This window comes from Garra rufa, chromosome 4 (assembly GCF_049309525.1).
Source record: "Garra rufa chromosome 4, GarRuf1.0, whole genome shotgun sequence".
Classification (NCBI taxonomy): domain Eukaryota; kingdom Metazoa; phylum Chordata; class Actinopteri; order Cypriniformes; family Cyprinidae; genus Garra; species Garra rufa.
The window spans coordinates 13,286,737-13,309,144 of record NC_133364.1 but is presented as its reverse complement, the minus strand read 5'-3'; the positions used below and the strand labels follow the sequence as shown (position 1 = coordinate 13,309,144).

The window sequence follows — 22,408 nt, the reverse complement described above, 5'->3', positions numbered from 1 at the left end:
CTTGGTCTTCCTTTAACGTAGACCTATAAAACTTAGCGTTGACTCGAGACTCCCCTAAAACCAGCTACTTCCAGCTTAAACCAGCAAGGACCAGCCAACCAGCCTGGGCTGGTTTTAGCTGTTTTTTTCACCAGGGTCGTGAAGGGAAAAAAAATGTTCTAATCTAAGTATCCTGAAAATAGTGTAATGGTTTTCCTCAAAAAATGTTTGGAAGTAATATTGCTTGAGCAGCAAATCAGCATATTATAATGATTTCTGAAGGATCATGTGACATTGAAGACTGGAGTAATGACGCTGGCCACTTTTCCAGCCTGGTGAGGCTGGTCTTAGCTGTTCAGGCTGGGAAACCACCAGCTAAAACCAGCCTGGCCAGGCTGGGAGACCAGTTTAAACCAGCTTAGACCAGCCAACCAGCCTAGGCTGGTTTTAGCTGGGTTTTTTTCAGCAGGGGATGCTGAAAATTTATCTTTGCCATCACAGGAATACATGTAAAATATACAATTAAATCAGAAGTTTGCGTTATTTTAGCAAAATTAGAGGGATTCCAAATACATGTTATTTTTTTTAATCTAGTTCTGACCTGAAAATTATAGTTTATAGTTTATAAAAATGATCCTGTTCAAAAGTTTACATTGATTGTTAATACTGTGTTGTTACCTAAATGATTCACAGCTGTTTTTGTTGTTGTTGTTGTTTAGTGATAGTTGTTCATGAGTCCCTTGTTTGTCCTGAACAGTAAAAATGCCTGCTGTTCTTCATAAAAATCCTTTAGGTCCCACATAATGTTTTTTTTTCCCAGAATTTTTGTGTATTTTAACCCTTTCCAACAATGACCGTATGATTTTGAGATCCATCTTTTCACACTGAGGGATTTAGGGACTACTCAACTATTACATAAGGTTCAAACGCTCACTGATGCTTCAGAAGGTAAAACCATACATTAAGAGTGGGAGGTGAAAACTTTTGAACAGAATGAAGATCTTATTTATAAATATATATTTTTCATTTAGTACTGCCCTTCAGAAGCTACAGAAGATGCATGTTTCTTAGAAGACAAAATAAGTTTACACTAATCATCAAATTCAAAGAGTTTGCACTCCACCCACATTTAGCAGATTCTGCAAGGTGAAGGATCTGAGGATCCTCAAATGCAAACTGTGTGTGTTTTGCTTCAAGAGAGCAACCATACATTTGTGTTGTGATCTATCAAAGGTGTATGTAAACTTGTGACTTCAACTGTATAAAATGTTATTTTAAGTTGTAAATTATATTATAAACTTCTTTCAAAACCATTTGAAAATCTTAGTCACCAAACCTTTTGTTATCATTTAAGATGAAGTGACTCCGCATGTTATGTCAACTACCTAAGAAAACACACTTTTTTTAAAAAAAAACAACTTTTTATTTATATTAGAAATCATGGCCATCCCCATCCGATCTGACGGAGATGCAGCTTCCAGTGTATCAGACCCCTGTCGTTTGCACACAGCAGCAAACTGACTTCAAATACAGAATACAACTATAAATTCAACCTTAATACTTTGGTGGAAGTACAACAGCTAAACGGAGACAGCAGTGAATCCCTTATATTGAAAATTGGTGTAGTGCATGCAAATACAATAATTGAAAAAAAAAAATGTTTTGGTGAAATCAACATTAAAAGAAATTAAATAAAACATCCCCAAAGAAAAAGGGGATCAATACTAAACTGAACATTCTGATTAAAGACATTGACGCGTTATGATTTAATACCTGTAACTACACTTTAAGAATGTAAGTGAGTTGTGTTGGATTTAGTGTCAAATGGTTCAGGTTGACAAAACCAAAAACCTTCATACTGGCATGATTACCAACACAGAGACATGAGTGGTGCTCTGCTAATCATGGGGGTCACATACTTTTGACCCAGAGTCTAATTTACCAGGATGAATTATCCATTGGTCGAAGTGTAATTTAGTGCCTATGAGTGTTAATCTTGTCTAAAACAGAAAACAAACAAACAACTTGTATAAGAAGCATAAAAATAAGCATTATATACAAGCGCAACAATTACATTCTTAAGAAATAATACAAGGTTCCCACAGTCCTTTCTGGGTATCAAAAAGTAATGGGAAAAGCAATGGATATTTCTGTAGTGATATAATTTATGCTCCAACAATTCTGTTCTTTCAATAACATGATTTTTATATATAACGGAAGTTCACTGGTCAGAAACCATATCACTGAATATGCACTACTAGTCAAAAGTTTTTTCATGTTAAAGAAGTATTCTGTTCACCAATCCTGCAGTAACATTTTCAAATATTTGTACTATTTAAAACTGTAATATATTTTAAAATGTAATTTTAAAATGTAACAGTGACATGATCCCGCAGAAATCATTCTAATATTCTGATTTGCTCCTCAAAAAAACATCTATTATTATTATGTTGAAAACAGCTGAGTAGATTTTTTTCAGGTTTCTTTGATGAATAGAACGCTCAGAAGAACAGCATTTATCTGAAATAAAAAAACTTTTATCATCACTTTTGTTCAATTTAAAGCATCCTTTAAAATAAAAGTATGAATTTCTATAATTTCTTTCTTTCTAATAATGTTTCTTGAACAGCCAATCAGCCTTTTACAATGAATTCTGAAAGACCATGTGACACTGAAGTCTGGACAAATGATGCTGAAAATTTGGATTTGATTGCAGGAATAAATTGTTTTAAAATACATTCAAATAGAAAGCAGTTATTTTAAATTGTACATTTTTTTTTTTTTTTTAATTGTATGGTTTTGGCTGTACTTCGGATCTAATAAATGCAGGACGGGTGAGCAGAAGAGACTTCTTTAAAAGCATTAAAATCTGTCAAATCTTTTGACTGGTATAATGTGGATAAATGTGAAACTTAACCCTGATATTGCTTATGGATACAGCATCATAAGGCATGTTCTCGATGCAAAGGCAGTGAAATCGATGCCTTATTTTGGCCAAATTCTAAGGCAGGTTCACATTTGGAAAATGCAGTCCAATGAGGAAAAAAGTTCCAAGATGGTGAGCCAAATCTAAATTCTTTTTTCATTCAATACTAAAAATTGGAATCTGTTTTAAATTAGAAGTGTGCTACTTTACCTAATATTTATTTACCTTAATATTTTGTTCATTCAATTGTTTATTAGCAAACTATTGGTTTTGAAACGCAATCTTAAGTGTGCTGGAGAAAAGTTTAAGGCACAAAGGGAGGCCATAGATTGTGCATTGACATTCCATTTACACAATTCCCCCTGTTCCCACACACAGTGACACACAAAACTTGAACCTTTTCTGCTACTTCATAACATACTCATAGAACATACTTGACATTCAGCTACCGAATTACAGCATATATACATCCAGGCACCAAATGAAACCATTGTCTTGATAGTGTGTTGATAGTCTTTATGTCAATCTCTGCTTTCTCCCATCTACCTTCTAGCCGATCCCAATCTACCGTTATGAGAGCAGCAAGGTTTCCATTCAACCTTCCATGCCATTACAAGTGTGTGTCTTCTTCATCAGGTATGTCCTCTTTCAGCAGGTTGTCTATGGGGACGATCCAGCTGTCGTTGAACTCCCCGTTCAATGTCGTTTTCTTCTCTTGCATCTCCGGCTGTACCTCCATCACCTCCAGTGTGGGATTGTCATGATAACCGTTCTCCACCGTCTGCAGCTCTTCCGTCAGGTGTTGCTGTCAAGGTAGAAGTACATGTTGGGATGTTAAACAGTCTAACTTGAATCATTCAGAACATTCATCATTCCTAGATGAATTTATTGAAAGTAGGGCCCGTATCAAGAAAAGCAAGCATTTCTGATTCATCTTTGTGTTTAGAATTGAGCATTACCTGGTTCTTCCTGTAGGATCTGCGATGATAACTGCAGTACGCAGCAAAGCAGCACAGAATGAGCACCAAAGCACCACAAGAAGCCAAGATGGCGATCAGCGTGTCTGGCATCGTGTCCGTGTTTGCTTTATTGTTTGGATCCTTTGTATTATTGTCTGTATTTCCACTGGGCTGTTCTGAAATTTTATAGCTTTCTGGATTTATCGTTTGGTCAGCTGTAAATGGAAAAGGAAGTGAATTACTCTGGAAATAAGTAATTTTTTTTTCTTATTAAAGATAACTGAACATAATATGGCAGGCACTGAAGAATCCAGTGGATCCTCCATATGAGGCTTTAATCTATTTGGACGCCGTGACATTTCCCTCACCATCAATTGTAAATGTTGCAATTAATTGTTTGTCTTGAAATTTCAAGATCACCCTGCAAGTTCCGTTCATTTTCTGACCCAGCATCTTCCAGGCTTCTTGTGCGATGCTCACCTGTGCAAACAACAAAAAAAATTATAATGGTTGCACTCCATGTTCGACTGCATGTTTTGACGAATTTTTAAGGACCAAGAAATTGTTTTCTGGCTCAATTTGTTTAGTACGGAAGCCTGTTTCTGCTAAGAAATAAAAAAATGAATAAAAAGGTAACAGCAAGTCTGAACTGTGAGATAAAAAAGTATGAGATTTCGGACGTCTTCCTCAGTTTACATCTTAAAGTTCTGTCACTCAGTATAATTTTTTTTCTCCTTCATGGAATACAAAATAGAAAAGGTAATTGTAACTTTTCATCTCGTAGTTGCGAGTTTATATCTCACATTTTCAACCTTTCCTAGTTTACACTACCTTTGAAAAGTAAAATTTTTAAAGTTGTTAAAGAAGTCTCTTCTGCTCACCAAGCTTGCATTTATTTGATGTGAATATATTTTATTATTTATTATTTGATTTTGATGTGAATATATTTAAAAATGAAATTTATTCCTGTGTTCAAACTAAATTTTCAGCATCCTTTGTCCAGTCTTCAGTGTCATATGATCCTTCAGAAATCATTCTAATATGCTACTTCGCTGTTCAAGAATTTTTTTTTATTGATTCTTTGATCAATAGAAAGATCCAAAAATCATAATTTATCTGAAATTTAAGCTTTTGTAATATTATACATTATACTATTCGAAAGCTTGAAGTCAGTATGCTTTTTCTTTTCTTTTTTTTTTAATTATAAAGTAATTATAGAAATTAATACTTTTATTTAGCAAGCATGCTTTAAATTAATCAAAAGTGATGATAAAGTCATTTATAATGATACAAAAGATTTCTATTTTAGATAAACGCTGTTCTTCTGAACTTTCTATTCATCAAAGAAACCTGAAAAAATTGTACTCAGCTGTTTTCAACATAATAATAATAATAAATGTTTTTTTTAAGCAGCAAATCAGAATATTACAATAATTTATGTAGGATAATGTGTCTGGAGTAATTATGCTAAAAATTCAGTTTTAAAATCCCAGGAATAAATTACATTTTCAAAGATATTCAAATAGAAATAAATTATTTTAAATAGTAAAAATATTTCAATTTTACTGTTCTCACTGTACTTTGTATCAAATAAATGCAGGCTTGGTGAGCAAAAGACACTTCTTTAAAAAACATTACAAATCTTACAAAATATTTTGACTGGTAGCATATAAAAAAAAAAAAAACTGGCAGAAACAGACTTCCTAATAACAATGTCTTATATATTGTTAATAATGTCTTTATACATTCAGAGTTTATAGAGGTTCTTGATATTGACTTTTTAGTGAATTTTAGGACAGAAATGAGCTTTCCAGGACTGAAGTGTTTTAAAGGTAGGAGTGGGATAGGGGTAAAAGTGATGGTACAGTATTTCTTGTCATCTCAGTGGAAATCTTTGTTAAACAACCAATAGAAATAATAAGACATTTTTAGGGTTTGAGATTGTTATTGTCATTCATGTACTCACCTTAGTGCTGCTGCTTAGATCAAAGGTATTCTGCAGAAGAGAAAATCAACAAGATCATGTACAGTATCAGCATCAAGAATGTAAACAATATATAAGATAAAAACATGAAGGTTAGTATTTTACATTAAAATTTGGGGGGCGAGTAGAGGTGCTAATTGTAGTATCTTTATTATTTATCGGGCTTGCTGTGTTTGAGGTGGTAGTTGTTTGTGCTTCTGTTGTCCCAACACTTTGAGAATCTGTAGATTTGGAGTCTGGAGCTGAAAAATAACATGAAAAGGTGAAACTTTTTAATAGTTCAAACTAAAATTACTTTCTGTCATCCTTTGCTCACCCTTTTGCCATTCTGAAATCTTTTTTATTGCTTCCGTTGAACACAGCAGGATATATTTTGAAGACTCAATGCATATAGTGACCGTTATTTGTTCTTCAAAAGTGCTGCTTTTGTGTTCAGTGGAAGCAAGTAAGTCATACGAGTTTGGAATGACATGAAAGTGAGTAAATAATAACAGAATTTTCTTGTATTTCTATTTATAAATTTTCAATTGTTGTTGAAGTTATGATTGTACTATACTCACAGGTTTTGGTAACAGCTGGTGTTTGTGTAGACCTGAGTTGGGTGGTGCTATCTTCTGTAGAAATGGTGGTTGTAGGTCTATTTGAGTTGGTGGTCCCTTGGTTGGGATTGGATGTGATGACAGGGTCAGGTGTATTTTGAGGACTGTTGTTGGAGGCTGTAGTAGCAGGGCTTGCGTTGGAAGTGGTTGGTGTAATTGTTGTGGTCTGGATTGTGCTGGGAACAGTCAGTGAGGTTGGGTTAGGGCCTTGGTTAGCCATGGTTGTTTCTTGTTGAGAAGATGTCAAAGATGTGGTAGTCTGAGCTGGTGTGGTGGTTTGAGCAGCTGGTGTAATGGAATCCGGTGGCAAGGCAGGTTTAGTGGTCTCCAATTGGGCAGGTGAAGTGGCAGCTTTAGTGGTATCCAATAGTGTGGAAAGAACGATAGTTGTAGGGGAATGTTTTGTGGTGGGAGGATCGGTGGGTTTAGTGGAACCTAGTGCAGTGGGAACCACTGAGGGGGATTGAGTGGAACCCGGTGAGGTTGCATCATTAGCATTGCACTGCATACTATGCAGGAGGACGCCTATGAAGAATAAGGAAAACAGACAGTTAAGAAAGCATGTAAGAAAATACTGCTTTGCAGAAGTGTGCAATTGCTATAACACAGCATTTTAGATACACAGTGGCAGTGCTGTAAAATCCTTTTGAATATTATAGAATATTAAAGCGTTTTTGTGTATTTGAACTCTTTCCAGCAATGTTATGATTTTGAGATCTTTTCGCACTGAGGACAACTGAGGGACTCATGTGCAACTATTACTGAAGGTTCAAATGCACACTGATGCTTCAGAAGGAAAAACGATGCATCAAGAGCCAGGGGTGTAAACTTTTGAACGGAATGAGGATGTGTACATTTTTCTTATTTTCCCTAAATATCATATGTTTTTTCATTAAGTACTGCCCATCAAAAGCTACAGAAGATACTTACATGTTCCCCAGAAGACAAAATAAGTTAAATTTACCCTGATCTTCAAATATATTAATGCAACATTTTTCCTTCTTCAAACAAGGAATCTATGAACAACTATCACTAAACAAACAAAAAAAAAAACAGCTGTGGATCATTCATGTAGCAACGCAGTATTTTGAATAGGATCAACTATTATTTTCTCTTGTGGACTATATAAATGTCTTTTTTGAGAAATATCTTATTCAGGTCAATATACTAAATAAAAATAACATGCATTCTGTATGAACCCTCTTATTTTGGTCAAATAATTAACATTTTGCAAATTCTGCAAGGTGTATACTTTTGACTTCAACTGCATGGAGCTATTTCCTTTCCTCTTGAGGTGTCAGACAACCTTCGAAAAACAAACATGTTGTTAATTATTATTGCCAAGTATGTTACTATTCCCAACCAGCTTCATGAATTCGGTCAATCTTTGATTTTATGTTTTATTTTTTGTTTTTATGCACCTCATGTTGCTATTATAATGTCTTGAAGTCACATCATAGTGGGAGTTTATGTCTGTTTTTAGTGAGCTGGACAGGACACTCCATACAATAACTTAGGAAGTAACACACCTACTGTTATGGGCGGAACCACAGATGCCAAAACAATGGTGTCCAAATCTGCTTCATAGTCTCTTGAGGCTTAAAACAATAGCCTTTCCTTATCTTGCGGCTCTTAAGTTCATAATTATATATTTGGTAATTGACAGATTTCTAGCTACTGACCCAACATTTATCAGAGTTAAAGATGCTTGGCTATTATTTTACAAATTAAATCCTGTGCAGAAAAAGAAAGACAAAACAAATATAAGCAGATATCTCTTTTAAAACATTGCTGGCTGATTCTAGACACCACAGCAACTGTTTTTTTTTTTTTTTTCTTTTTTCAGTCAGTTCAAGACTTTACCTGCGTCCCAATACTAAATAGTATGTGAAATTAGAATAAGTATATTCCAAATCATAGTATTTCATGTAGAATTTTAAAGTGTGTGCTTTGGCGAAGGATTCAGTTCAAACATGAATAAAAAGCATTAAAAACTACAAACATAGCAGATCTGTGCGACCTACAGTTAAATAGAGGTTTAAAGGAAACCCTGGGTATTATGACATGTATGATGTCTCTTACTGAAGTATGTAGTAGAAAACCCATGAAAGATTTGCATTATTTAAAAAGTCATCATTTTATACATATTTTGGACTATGTGGGCTGCCATTATGAAGTGAAATGGTTGCACTCGGTAAGCTACTGGCACTACCTGTTGCTATTTTTACTGCAACACAATTCAGAATACACAACTCGGTAAATAAAATACTAATACGTAGACCACAGCTACTGAAAGAGTGTACAGGTGGCAATGGATGTAAGTGTAGGCTTAAACCAAATGCAGTACCATCAATTTTTCCTACAAGGAGTATTAAATCCGTGCTGAGAAACTCCTTCAGTGGCTGCGGCATCCAGGATGGCATCTAGCGTTTCTTGTCTCTGCCATTTGTGAGCTCTTTCAGTAGCTGTGGTCTACTAAAAGCCTTAAAGGCATCAGGGCTAAAGTAGAGAGTACAAAGACGTAAGTCTTTAGGGAGTTTTCTTCATCCATAGACATCTTTCCATTCTTTTCTCCTCTTCTTATCGCTAGGAAAAGCAGTAAAGACTTTTCTTCACTTTTCTTGTTGCCCTTTGACTGAAAATTACAACGAAAAGCCGTACAATGTGGCATTGTATCAGTATTTTATTTTAAGTTGTGTTGCGGTAAAAATAGCAATAGGTAGTGAGAGTAGCTCACTGCGTGCAGCCATTTTACGTCATTGAAATAATGGCAGCCCTCATAGTGGATTTTTTTTAAATAAAGTAAGTCTTTCATGGGTTTCTTTTCTCTCCAGTACAGTAGAAAGTTAAATGAAATGAAATTTGGATGATGTTTACTGTGACAGGATGATTGACAGGCAAGTTTGTAGGGACAGTGTGTCTAACTATTCTACAGAGTGGTCCCTTAAAGACGCAGTTCTATGACATGGTAGAATGTCCCAAACCTGTATACTTTTTCTGCACTAAAAGTGTACATACTTTAAGGACGTAGTATAAGTAGGCAAACTGGGATGCAGCATTTATGTAATACATAACTTTAACTCCTACATTTACACAATTAATTCCAACTGTTTGCGTTGTTCCGGATGCTTTTTATCAGAACTGGCCACCCAGGATGAAGATCTTGTGAATCCTGACCCACTGGGATGTCAGAATAATCAGTAGTGGTTGTTGTAGAAACAGGGCATTGTTGCTGTTGGGATGGGGGGCAGTGATGAGAGGCTGTTTATTTTGGTTGGTGACTCAGTCTTGTCTTTCATTTAGCCCTCAGTCTAATCACTGTCTTATCACTTAGCCTTGCGTCTCCAAAAATATAGCTAATCAGCACGCTCAAGACACAAACTAAGGCTTTTCACTGCACTCCATTGGCCATTGTTTTTAAGAACTCAATTAATTGGAATTGAATTGAAATTAAGTTTAAAATGCACATTTATTGGAGTGATGGAAAGTGTAAGATTGGTGTTTTGACTCTTAGCATCTTTCATTATCACCCCGTGGTTTCCATTAGTTCCATCGTTTAGGATTAACCCTCGTTGACCCTGCTGTCAGTTGCAGTCTGTTTATTACCCACTGACAGGGCTTCTGGTCATAACACTATCAATGTAGAGACGTTTGGAGAAAATGCAGACATTTCACCTGTGTGTACATCATACTTGTGGGTAACCCCTCACAGAGACATATGATTCGCTCTTATATCTGTCCTACAGATTCCCACACTCTCACTGAAATCCTAGAGGTATCGTTTCAGCAATCCCAGATAACGAAAGCTTAGCTTAACTCTAAAGACTGGTATCAGATCAAAGGTGCATTTAGGTATAGGCTAAAATAGTCTTTTTCTCCTTTGAGCTCATTCATTGTGTCTCTCAGGATTGTAGTAAGAAAACAATCCTGATTAGAAAAAATAGACTAGATTTCCATTGCTTGGAAATCTAGTTTGAAATTATTATAATTAGAAGGGGGGAGTTGTAAATTGTTCCTTAATTGCCTCTTGTGGATTAATAAAGTTGTACTATATTGTATTGTACTAATTACTTTGAATAGGACGTGCACACTCTCCGTCTACCACCCCCTCCCCAGTTGTGTGCAGGACCTCTTTGGGCCCCTAGCTTGCCCCCTCTCCCTATGATGGTGTCCTATTCAGGGGTAACTGAACAGGCCTATCGGCCCAATGGAAGGGGGGTGGGGAAGATGGGGATTGGGGGCTCCTTTATGGAGCTGAGTCACAACTAACCCCTCTCTATTGAGGTGAGAAGGGAGACTGTGAATATAAAAATGCACACAGTGAATGAAAGACGGACAGAAGAAAGAGGCTGGACAGAGGCCGAACAAGGTCAGCAGGCATTTATGTGCCTGACTCAAACGCATTCCTTATAACACAAACTATCGGATGTCATTATGGCATACGAATAGAACTGTATCAGGCTTTTTGAGGACTAAATACTCAGATTGTGAAGTATCAAAGACTGAAGTGCCACATTTTTTGAATAATGATGAGCTGATTTCAACTCATCTGCTGGAGAATGTGTTTTTTTTTTTGTCTTGGTAAGAAAGATTGGCTGTTAATGGTCCAAAGTATCCATGATAAAGTGAAGGTAGAGATAGAGACGGGAGGCCGGGTTAGAGGTTGGATTAGAGAAGGGAGTTGAAGATCTTGTTAGTGCCAGTTGCAGACGTTATACATAATAAGCAGACAGAAGGGCCATCTTTGCAATCTCAAGATACGGAGGCCAGTCTCTCCCTCTCTTTTCCTATATAAGACGCTCCCACATTAAGCAAGGAATTACATTACTTCTTGGTGCCATATTAAGGCCCCATGAAATCATAATTGGAGTTTTAAGTACATGAATAGTTTCTAATAGTTTGAGGACATTGCGACAGTTGGATCAAAATAGTTGAAATATGATCAAAATGAGTTTATATCTCTCAGTTCCGACTTCATAACACACATATGTGAGTTATAAAGTCGCAATTCTTAGAAATAAAATCTTAATTCTGAAAAATAGTCAGAACTGCAAGATAAACTCACAATTCTGAGTTTTTATATCCCAAATTGACTTTTTTTCTCAGAATTAAGAGTTTATATATATATTTTTTCTTAGAATTGAGTTTATATCTCAAAATTGTGACTTTTGCAAGTTTAGAGCTCGCAAAAGTCACTTTTATCCTCAGAATTGAGATATAAACTCACTAATCTGAGAAATTAAGTCACAGTTTTGAGAAATAAAGTTGTAATTCTGAGAAATGAAGTCAAAACTGTGAGATATAAACTCACAATTCTGACTTTTTCTCAGAATTGTGAGTTTGTATCTCAAAATTGTGACTTTTTTTTAATTACGAGTTTATATCTTACAATTATGACTTTTTTTCTCAGATTTGCTAATATACGAGTTAATATCTCTCAGTTCTGACTTCATAACAAGCAGTTCTGAGTTATAAGTCAGAATTGCAAGGCAAAGTCGTAATTCTGAGAAATAAAGTCAGAACTGCAAGATAGAATCACAATTCTGACTTTTTATATCCCAAATTTTCCTCAGAATTGTGAGTTTATATTTTCTGTATTTTTTTTTCCTCAGAATTGAGTGTTTATATCTCAAAATTGTGACTTTTGCAAGTTTAGAGTTTGCAAAAGTGACTTTTTTCCTCAGAATTAATATATAAACGCTGTAATCTAAAATAAAGTTGTAATTCTGAGAAATAAAGTCAGAACTGTGAGATATAAAGTCACAATTCTGGCTTTCACAGAATAGCGAGTTTATATCTCGAAATTGTGACTTTTTCTCAGAATTGTGAGTTTATATCTCAAAATTATGACTTTTTTCTCAGAAGTGTGACCTAATATCTGGAAATTCTGATTATATAACACACAATTATGAGTTATTAAGTAGATATAAACTCACAATTCTGAAAACATTTCATTCCTTTGTTCCCCCCTAAAAACTGGACTTTATTACTAGCAATTGCGAGGTTATATCTTGCAATTCTGACTTTTTTTTCTCAGAACTGTGAGACATAAACTCGCAGTTTTGAGAAAAAAAGTCAGAATTGCAAATACAAACTTGCATTTTATTGTGGTATAAAATTACCGTGATTTATACATTTTTGGATCACTGGCTTCTAGTTCATAGCTTTAATGCAAACTACACTGGCTATTTAAAAAGGGACGAGCCCGCTATACCCCACCCAAACTTCCCTTGCAGGAAACACCTCAACACAGGACAGAAAACCCACGCATATCGCTTTTTATTGGGGTCTTTAAAAAGCATGGTTAAACAATATAAATCAGTGCTTCATTCTGTGAATAATCTTTTTTATCAGAAGAAGTTGGATCATTTGGCTGAGAGAGATGTAGCGCAAGAGGAATGAAGCAGAGGAGAGAGGAAATAAGTGCCACACCTTCCCTGGGAACAGGGATGTTGACAGAACACTTTCCTACCCATTGTTCTGCACTTTCCCAAGCCTTGTGTAAGATGGCCCTGTCAGGCTGCATCTAGACCAGAGCCTTGCCAGAGCATACTTTAAATGGTTTATTTTGCCTGATTTAAGTGTTGAGGCTTTCTTGACAGTAAAGGATAAAGGAAACCTTATGCAACACAATGAAGCCGTCAAAACTCACACAGGGAGCCTTTATAAATATCGCCTTTAAAGTTCAGAAAAGCTGAGATTACAGCATCCTCACTACAAGAAAGCCTCGAATGCAATTTCAAACAATTAATCAGACCCTTTAGAAAAGGCTGACTGAGACCAAATGGAGTCAAAAATGCTTATGATTCTTTTTTACAAGGTTGGCTAAACAAAACAGCCTTTTCTAATGACTGTCAGGCTGATGTTGGACAAGCAGGTGCATCGCACTGATAATTAAAGAATAACAGTCCTCCCTCACATCCCTCTTGAGTTGAGACGCACTTCATCTGTAATTGTGTCGCTGTTTGTAATTTCAGCAAAGCAGCTGACAAATCTTGAGTGGCACAGATGCTGCACTTCCCAGAGCTCTTTGGAGGATTGCCACTGTTACATCTACATGTACACTACCAGTCAAAAGTTTTTGAACAGTAAGATTTTTAATGTTATTTAAAGAAGTCTCTTCTGCTCACCAAGCCTGCATTTATTTGATCCAAAGTAGAGCAAAAGCAGTAAAATTCTGAAATATTGTTTTAATATTTATAATAACTGTTTTCTATGTGAATATATTTCAAAATGTAATTTATACCTGTGATCAAAGCTATATTTTCAGCATCATTCCTCCAGTCTTCAGAAATCATTCTAATATGCTGATTTGCTTTTGTAACATTATACTAATAGAATGATTTTTGAAGGATTGTGCGACTGGAGTAATTATGTAAAAAATTCAGCTTTGAACTCACAGGAATAAATTACATTTTAAAATATATTCAAACAGAAAACTGTTATTGTAAACAGTAAAAATATTTCAAATTTTTACTGTTTTTGCTGTGCTTTGGATCAAATAAATGCGCAGAAGAGACTTTAAAACATTAAAAATATTACTGTTCAAAAACTTTTGACTGGCTGCACATGCGGACAGGTGCGGTTACATGAATAGCAATTGCTGTCAGCAAAATGTTTTATGATAACCATTTTTGAGTCATAAACATAATGCTGAAGAGATTAGTAGCTGGTGTGAATTCAGATATGAATTTTTCATTAGTTCATTTTGTCAGAAAGAGTCTGAAATGCCCAAAAAAAAAAAAAAAACGCAGCTAACGAAAATATGTTCTAAGAACGTTTCACTAAAATGTTCACTTTTTTCGAAGGTGAAGTTTAAATTTAGAATGTTGCAAACATTATGAAAATGTTACTTTTGAACGTTCTCTGAATGTTTTAAAAAACGTTAACGTTTTCATAAAACGTTCCATAAACAACGTAAATGAACGCTTTTGGCTTTTGATAACTTATTAACGACCAGATAACTCTGAACCAATGTTGTAATAACATTAGTACTGGCAGAATGTTTATTAAAAAGTTCAGAAAACGTTCCTTGTTGGATTTTTATGTAGTTTGAAAAACACCAAGCCTTCATAAACATTACAAACATTTATAAAACTTAATTTCTAATACAATATTGTTTACTTTTTGACTAAAAAATCGCCACTTCTGTGAGACCTGAAAGTCTTATCTCTATTCCTGTAAAGGAAACTGAATAGGAAGCTCACACATTACGGTTTTAAACGATAAATTAATTAGAATTTTCAAATATCTAAAATCAAGAACCGTTTATATTCAAATGAGTTGTTTGAATTACCAAACAAAACTTACATAAACTATTTATATAAACCTATATATCACGTTTTTAGTTATTAACGGCTACATTGAATTAACATTTACGCAGCAAACGTAACGTAAACTCACCTAATACAATGATTGTCCGTGTGATTGCCATTTTCAGTCCGTCAGTTTGATGCTCGCTGCTCCGTTCAGTGTCTTTCCAAAAGTTTTGCCTGAAAACGTGGAGACCCCGATCGGTTCCGCTTATCGTCTCGAGTTTGTATCTGAACTTTTATTGCAGCTGGTATTTTTTTTTACTCTTAAAGCCAAGAGGAGTGCTTTTGTTTGCGCTGCTTCTTCTCTGCGGCTCTTACCCCACCCTGAGGGTCTGGGCTGGGGATTTGGGGGGCAAAGTTTTGGTGTGTTTCCTTGGCTGCGCGGATTGTGTTGTATTGAATCGTCTGGAGTGACGTGCTGTGCTGCTGCTGCTGCTGCTGTCACGCTTGTACGGCGGATCTACTCTGAGCAGGTCTGAGATGTTTCAGCTCACGCAGGGGGGACCCAATAGAGAGAGAGAGAGAGAGAGAGAGAGAGAGAGAGAGAGAGAGAGGGCTGGGCAGGCACAGGACTGGCCCATGAATACTACTCTCGAGTTATGTCTAACATCATGCATGCCACTGTATTGCATGTCAAGTCCTGATCTTTAAATAAACATCAAAGGATGTGGCCAATTTAATAATAATAATAAATAATATTATATAATATAAGAATTACTTTTTTAATAATTATTACGTTACGTTTAATATATATTTCTATAAATTATATTGCATATTATATTAATAATAATATATTATTAATTGTATAACTTTAATATAATGTTATAATAGTTAATAATATAATAAAACATTTTTGTTCATGGGCTAGACCCATGAATAATATTGTCTAATTTTTGACTTATGTATGTTTCTAAATATTTTATGGTGTTGCCAACACAATAATGACATTTTTTATTTTTTTTTAATAAAAAAAATTGTATATTGCATATTATATTACTACAAATATGTTATTTGTTAATAATAAATATTTTCTCCCTCATAGTAATAATAATAATTTCAGTATTTTATTATAATACCATTGCCATAACATTTAAATTTCAATAATATATTTTATAATTCATAATAATAATATTTTACTACTTTAATGAGATTTTTTATACCTTATTATATTTTGATAAATATAATATATAATTTCTACCAGTTGTATATTGCATATTACTAATATAATATTACTAATAATATATATTTTCTTAATAATAATTTTCTCAATCATAGTAATAAGAAGTTTAATATTTTTTATTATAAAAGAATAAAAACTGTACATTTTATCAATATGTTTTAATAACAACAATAATAATAATAAATAATAATAATTATTATTAAATGTATTATACCTTATAATAACTATAATATTATGATAAATATAATATACAATTTCTACCAGTTGTATATTATGAATATAATATTACTAATAATATATAATTGGTTAATAATAAATATTATTTCCCTCTGTAATAATAATAATAATAAACATTTTCAGTATTTTATTATAAAATAAATAATAAATACATTTTAATTTTTATTTTATAAATGTAATAATAATAACCATTATTATTAATATTATTATTATTGCTATGATCTTTTTTAATGAATATTTTTTCTCTCTCATGGTAATACTAGTAATAATAATAATTTCTGTATTTTATTATAAAAAAAATTATTATTAAAGTAATAATAATTATTACTACTACTACTACTACTAATATATCATATTTAATAATAAATATTTTCTCTCTCATAGTAATAATAATAATAATTTCTTTATTTTATTATTAAAAAAAATTTTATTATTAAAGTAATAATAATTATTACTACTACTACTACTACTAATATATCATATTTAATAATAAATATTTTCTCTCTCATAGTAATAATAATAATAATAATTTCTTTATTTAATTATAAAATAATAAACATTTTATATTTTATGTATTTTATTATCAATTTAATAATAATAATAATAATAATAATAATAATGTGTTATTATTGTTATTTAATTTATTATACCTTATTATAATTATTATACTATGATAAATATTATATATAATTTCTACCAGTTATATTACTATTAGCATATAACATTACTGTTAATTACATAATTTGATCAAATATTGTTTTGTTCAAAATTGTTGTTTCTTATGTAGCAAATACTGTAATAAATAAAAAGATTACATTTAATTTAATTTAATATAATTTGCTGGCACAATAACAAAATCACAATATGCATCATTTAACTCTATCGTCTTGCACTTACAAACTTTGTAATGTCATTTTCTTTAGTTTTTAAATATAATCAGTTATATTAAATTGCCTCGGATGGCAACAGGTCCCATATTTGTCAGAAAGCGAACGGGTTAATTAGTCTGAGAAAGCTATGTGTAAGTGCAGCTGGTGTGGAGTTTGTGAAGGCCAGATCTGACAGTGCCAGCACACACCACAGTCACCGAGCCAATAACCATGACAACCAGACTTCAAAAGCTCCTGTTTTAGTCTGGGAAATTCATGTTTACTTTTAAGTGCCATAAAACACAATACCTCCATTCAATTTAAGTTTCATGAACTGTGACCTTTTGTGACCTCCACTCTTGGCCATCTACTTATGCTCCATTAATTATAGCATTAGCTCAGTGTGTTGGTTACTCGGTTGTAAGCAGTCAATAGGAAGCCTTAGATCAGAGCAGTGACACAACTCCTGTCATGTCATCTGTGATTGTTATGAATGGTAGAGGGGAAATGTTTTGGGTGCTGTACAAAGGCAGATAAACACATGGGTGTTGGTCGTACTTCCTGGGCGTCTCTCTGTCCTGAAATAGCTGCTGTGATACCCTGTTTGCCCTCTTAACGCTCTGATCATAAAACTTGTGGGGAAGCAAATTGGTTTAAATTGTCTTTCAAGCACTTCTGTTCTTTATACGCTTTAGTGGAGTCGAGCCGTGTGTGTTGTCAAGTGTAAATGCTTCACGATTCTCACAATTGTGTTGTAATGCCAGCAGCTGGGCAAAGGAATGTGCTGTTTATATTGGTATTGCGCTTGAAGTCCATGTTTTTTTATTGCTCAGTAATCTTATGACTCTGGTAGACAAACCTGTATATGTGAAGATTCATTTAGCGTTCTGTATCCACTTTATTTTTCCCATAGTGGGCGCAGACGTTTGTAAATTTAAAGTGTCTGGTTTCCGGTCTCATCCGCTTCCAGTTATTTTTAGCTGCACAAAACAGCTTGTTTTGCTGTTTGATATTGCAAACTTGTTTGTTAATGTATTATATTAATTATGAACACATATAAATACACATTCACAGAAAACGGCTTACCTCTGCATTGAAAAATAAGGTGGATACACATATACATTTTTGTCTATTTTTATTTTATTATATTTAATGCATGTTTTTACGTTTATTTGCATATTTATTTAGACTTGCAGTTTCTACAACCGATTTTTGCCTTTTATTTTATTGTATTTAATTATTTATTTTGACTATTTTTGTAGGCCATTTTTTCCATTTTATTTTATTTTTTAGTTGTATAAATTTTGACTTGGCCATTTTTACAGGCCATTTTTCCATTTTATTTATTGTTTTATTATTATCATTTAATTATTTATTTTGACAGCAGTTTCTACACACTATTTATCCATTTTATTTAAAATTTTATTTATTTAATTATTTATGTTGACTTGGCAGTTTCTACAGGCCATGTTTCCTTTTTATTTTAAATTTATTTATTTAATTATTTATTTTGCCTTGGCACTTTCTACAGGACATTTTTCCATTTATTAAAAATTTTATTTATTCAATTTTTTTTTTGACTTGGCCATTTCTGCAGACCATTTTTCCATTTTATTTTATTTTTATTATTATCGTTATTATTTTTTCAATTTTATTTATTCAGTTGTTTATTTTGACTTGCCCTTTTCTACAGGCCATTTTTCAATTTTATTTTACTTTTATTTCTTTTATTTTTTTTCCCAAAATATTTTATTTTTAATTTTATTTATTCAATTTTTTTTTTTGGCCATTTCTACAGGCCATTTTACATTTTATTTTATTTTATTTTTATTTATTTATTTTTTTCCCCAAAAGATTTAAATTTTATTTATTCAATTATTTATTTTAACTTGGCCATTTCTACAGGCCATTTTTCAATTTTATTTTATTTTTTTCCCAAAAGATTTTATTTTTAATTTTATTTATTAAATTTTTTTTTAACTTGGCCATTTCTGCAGGCCATTTTCCATTTTATTTTATTTTTATTCCATTTATTTTTTTCCCCAAAAGATTTTAATTTTATTTATTCAATTATTTATTTTAACTTGGCCATTTTCCATTTTATTTATTTATTTATATATATTTTTTTTCGTTAGATTTTTTTAATTTAATTTTATTTATTCAATTATTTATTTTTACAAATATATTCTACAGGCCATTTTTCCATTTGATTTTTAAATTTTATTTATTTAATTATTTATTTCGACTTGCCCATTTCTACAGGCCATTTTTCCATTTTAATTTTAACTTTTATTTATTTAATTATTGTGACTTGGCAGTTTCTACAGGCGTTTTCCATTTTATTTAGATTTTTTTTATATTTATTTTGATTTTATTTAGTTATTTATTTCGACTTATTTATTTTGACTTGGACGTTTCTGCGGACCATTTTTTCCATTTTATTTTATTGTTTAGTTTTTTTATTTAATTATTTATTAATTAAATGAGCAGTTTCTAGAGGCCACTTTTCCATTTTATTTTATTTTTTATTTTTTTATTCAATTATTTATCTTTACTAAGCAGTTTCTAAAGGCCATTTTCCATTTTATTTTATTTGTAATTTTATTTACTCAATTATTTATTTTGACTTGGCAGTGTTTCTACAGGCTATTTTTCTATTTTGTTTTATTTTATTTATTCAATTATTTATCTTGACTTGGCAGTTTATAAAGGCAACTTTTCCATTTTATTTTCCATTTAATTTTATTTATTAAATTATTCATCTTTACTGAGCAGTTTTTAAAGGCCATTTTTACATTTTATGTTTATTTTATTTTATTTACACAATTATTTATTTTGACTTGGCCGTTTCTACAGGTTATCTTTCTATTTTATTTATTGATCAGTTATTATTAATTATTTATTCATTTATTTATCTTGACTTTATTCAATTATTTATTTTGACTTGGCAGTTTCTACAGGTTATTTTTCTATTTTAATTATTGATCAATTATTATTAGTTATTTACTCAATTATTTATTTTGACTTGGAAGGTTCTACAGGCTATTTTTCGATTAATTTTTTTAAAATCTTATTTACTCAATTATTTATTTTGAGTTGGCAGTTTCTAAAGGCCACTTTTCCATTTTTTTATTTTATTTATTCAATTATTTATCTTTACTGAGCAGTTTCTAAAGGCCATTTTTACATTTTATTCTATTTTTTATTTTGTTTATTCAATTATTTATTTGAACTTGGTCATTTCTACAGGCCAATTATTTATTTTGATTTGGCCATTTTATTTTATTTAAAAAAATTTAATGCATATTTAAAATTTTAACATTGTTTTTTACTTCAACCACAAAATTCTGCATGGGCAAACACTAAATTTATTTGAACTTTTATGGTTTAGTTTAATTTCTAGAAAAAGTTGACTTCACAGAATAACAGAGTATTAAAACTCCACTCACACACACATCCAGCTCTATCTTGTAGCGTAATGCATTTGAATAACTAGAGAACTTTGTTGGTCCAGATTTTCAAGGGTGCCCTTCTGACACTGTTCGCGGTGCGGCGAGTGACGGAACGCATGTTAAACAGCTCAGGGGTCGCAAGGCTGGAGGCCGACGCTCTCACGTCTGGCTTCACGCCTCCCATCCATCGTTAGCTCAGTGGCGCGAGGGTTTTGTCACAGGGAGAGCGCGCGCTCACCCTGCCTCATTAAAGAGCCACAATGGTAAGAGCATTCCAAGAATGCGGGCGCTCTTTCACTCTCGCTCTTTAGATGCGCTGAGACGCCGTGCCAAGCACTGACAAGGCAGGGCCAGACCTCCCCCATGATGAATACCATTTCTAAAGCTTCTTTATTGAATTTATCTTTAGATTTATGGCATGCGTTCTTCAGATATGTGGGAAGTGTGTAGTGTGTACTGTAGATGACCAGCGCTTACATTCCATGTTGCAGCTATCTGAGATTGGTTTTGTGATTAAAAACACAAGCAGCTTCAAATGTTTGAATATTTTTAAATTCATTCTGCAATGAAGACAAATGAACTAAGATACTTCATTAATGTGCATAGAGGGCAGGGTGTTAGTAACTTTTTTTGACTGAAAGAAATGTTTTTTTTTTTTAAGCTGAACAAAACAGAAAACATGACCATTTGACAAAACATCTGAAAGGAAAGAACCAAAGGCACATATATACAAAGAAAGAAAGACAAAAAACACATTAAAAACATATGAATAAATGAACATATAAACAAACTATTAACCGCATTAAATTTTTTTATGTTATTTATTATTTATTTATGTATTTTTGAGTTTGACAGGTGCAGTACCCATTTACTTTAATAAAAGAAAAAATATTAAAATTAAAAAAGATTTTTATTTATTTATTTTTTACTTTTCATTTATGTATGTATTTATTAATTTGGTCATAGTTGGACAGGCAGTACCCATTTACTTTGGTAAAATAATTTATTTTTATTATTTATTTTTGCTTTTTATTTATTGTCAAATATGAGTTTGACAGGTGCAGTACTCATTTACTTTGGTAAAAGATTTTTTTTATTCAATTAAAAAAGAATTTATTTAATTTATTTATTTGTATTTATCTAGTATTTGTGTTTTGTTTAATTATTTAATTTATTTATTTGTTTAGTTTTTTTTATTTAATGTTTTATTTATTTATTTATTTATTTATTGAGGTTGACAGGTGCAGTCCCCAATTATTTTGGTAAAAGAAAAAAAATATTTAATTGAAAAACATTTTTATTTATTTTTGTTTGTTGCTTTTCATATGTATGTATTTATTTTTTTATTTGGTCATATTTTGAGTTTGACAGGTGCAGTACCCATTTACTGTGGTGTTCCATGAATTTACATTTAATTTAATTTAATTTAATAAATTAAAAATTAATAACTAAAGTGATATTTTATTTCATTTTTATTTTTATTGTATTTTTTATTTATTTATATTATGTATATCATTATCGTTATTATTATTAATATTTATTATTTTTGGCTGAGTTTAACAGGTGCAGTACCATATTTGGTAAAATAAATATATATATATATATATATATATATATATATATATATATATATATATATATATATATATATATTAGGGCCGGGACTTTAACGCGTTAATTTAGATTAATTAATTACACAAAATTAACGCGTTAAATTTTTTTAACGCATTTTAATCGCACTTAATTTTGCACCGCGGAACGTTTCTCACTGGATGAGTTTCAGCGGACAGATTATACTGGAGCACCAACTAGCGTTCAGACCAAAGCGACCAAAGGAATGCGCATATCACCGCAGCACATCGAGCCTCAAGTATCACCTCAATGCTTTTACAGAAGGTCTACCTACCT

General features: G+C 32.2%; 1 protein-coding gene across 1 annotated transcript; it reads right to left on the bottom strand.

Annotated features, from left to right (window-relative positions):
* Window positions 1-1,406: 1,406 nt before the first annotated feature.
* On the bottom strand, window positions 1,407-15,221 carry podxl (podocalyxin-like). The gene is made up of 7 exons (XM_073838144.1): window positions 14,851-15,221; window positions 6,409-6,972; window positions 5,954-6,090; window positions 5,831-5,860; window positions 4,233-4,344; window positions 3,865-4,079; window positions 1,407-3,710 (listed from the first exon to the last, which is right to left on the bottom strand). Exons 1-7 carry the CDS (start codon window positions 14,879-14,881, stop codon window positions 3,516-3,518), a joined length of 1,284 nt encoding a protein of 427 aa, XP_073694245.1. The 5' UTR covers window positions 14,882-15,221; the 3' UTR covers window positions 1,407-3,515.
* Window positions 15,222-22,408: the final 7,187 nt, after the last annotated feature.

Bases quoted from the DNA above. Each gene is read 5' to 3' on its own strand.
- podxl (XM_073838144.1), bottom strand. From the start codon at position 14,881: ATGGCAATCACACGGACAATCATTGTATTAG. The intron at 6,973-14,850 runs GTGAGTTTACGT...TATTCTTCATAG, and splicing joins ACGGACAATCATTGTATTAG to GCGTCCTCCTGCATAGTATG. The intron at 3,711-3,864 runs GTAATGCTCAAT...CTACCTTGACAG, and splicing joins GATCCTACAGGAAGAACCAG to CAACACCTGACGGAAGAGCT.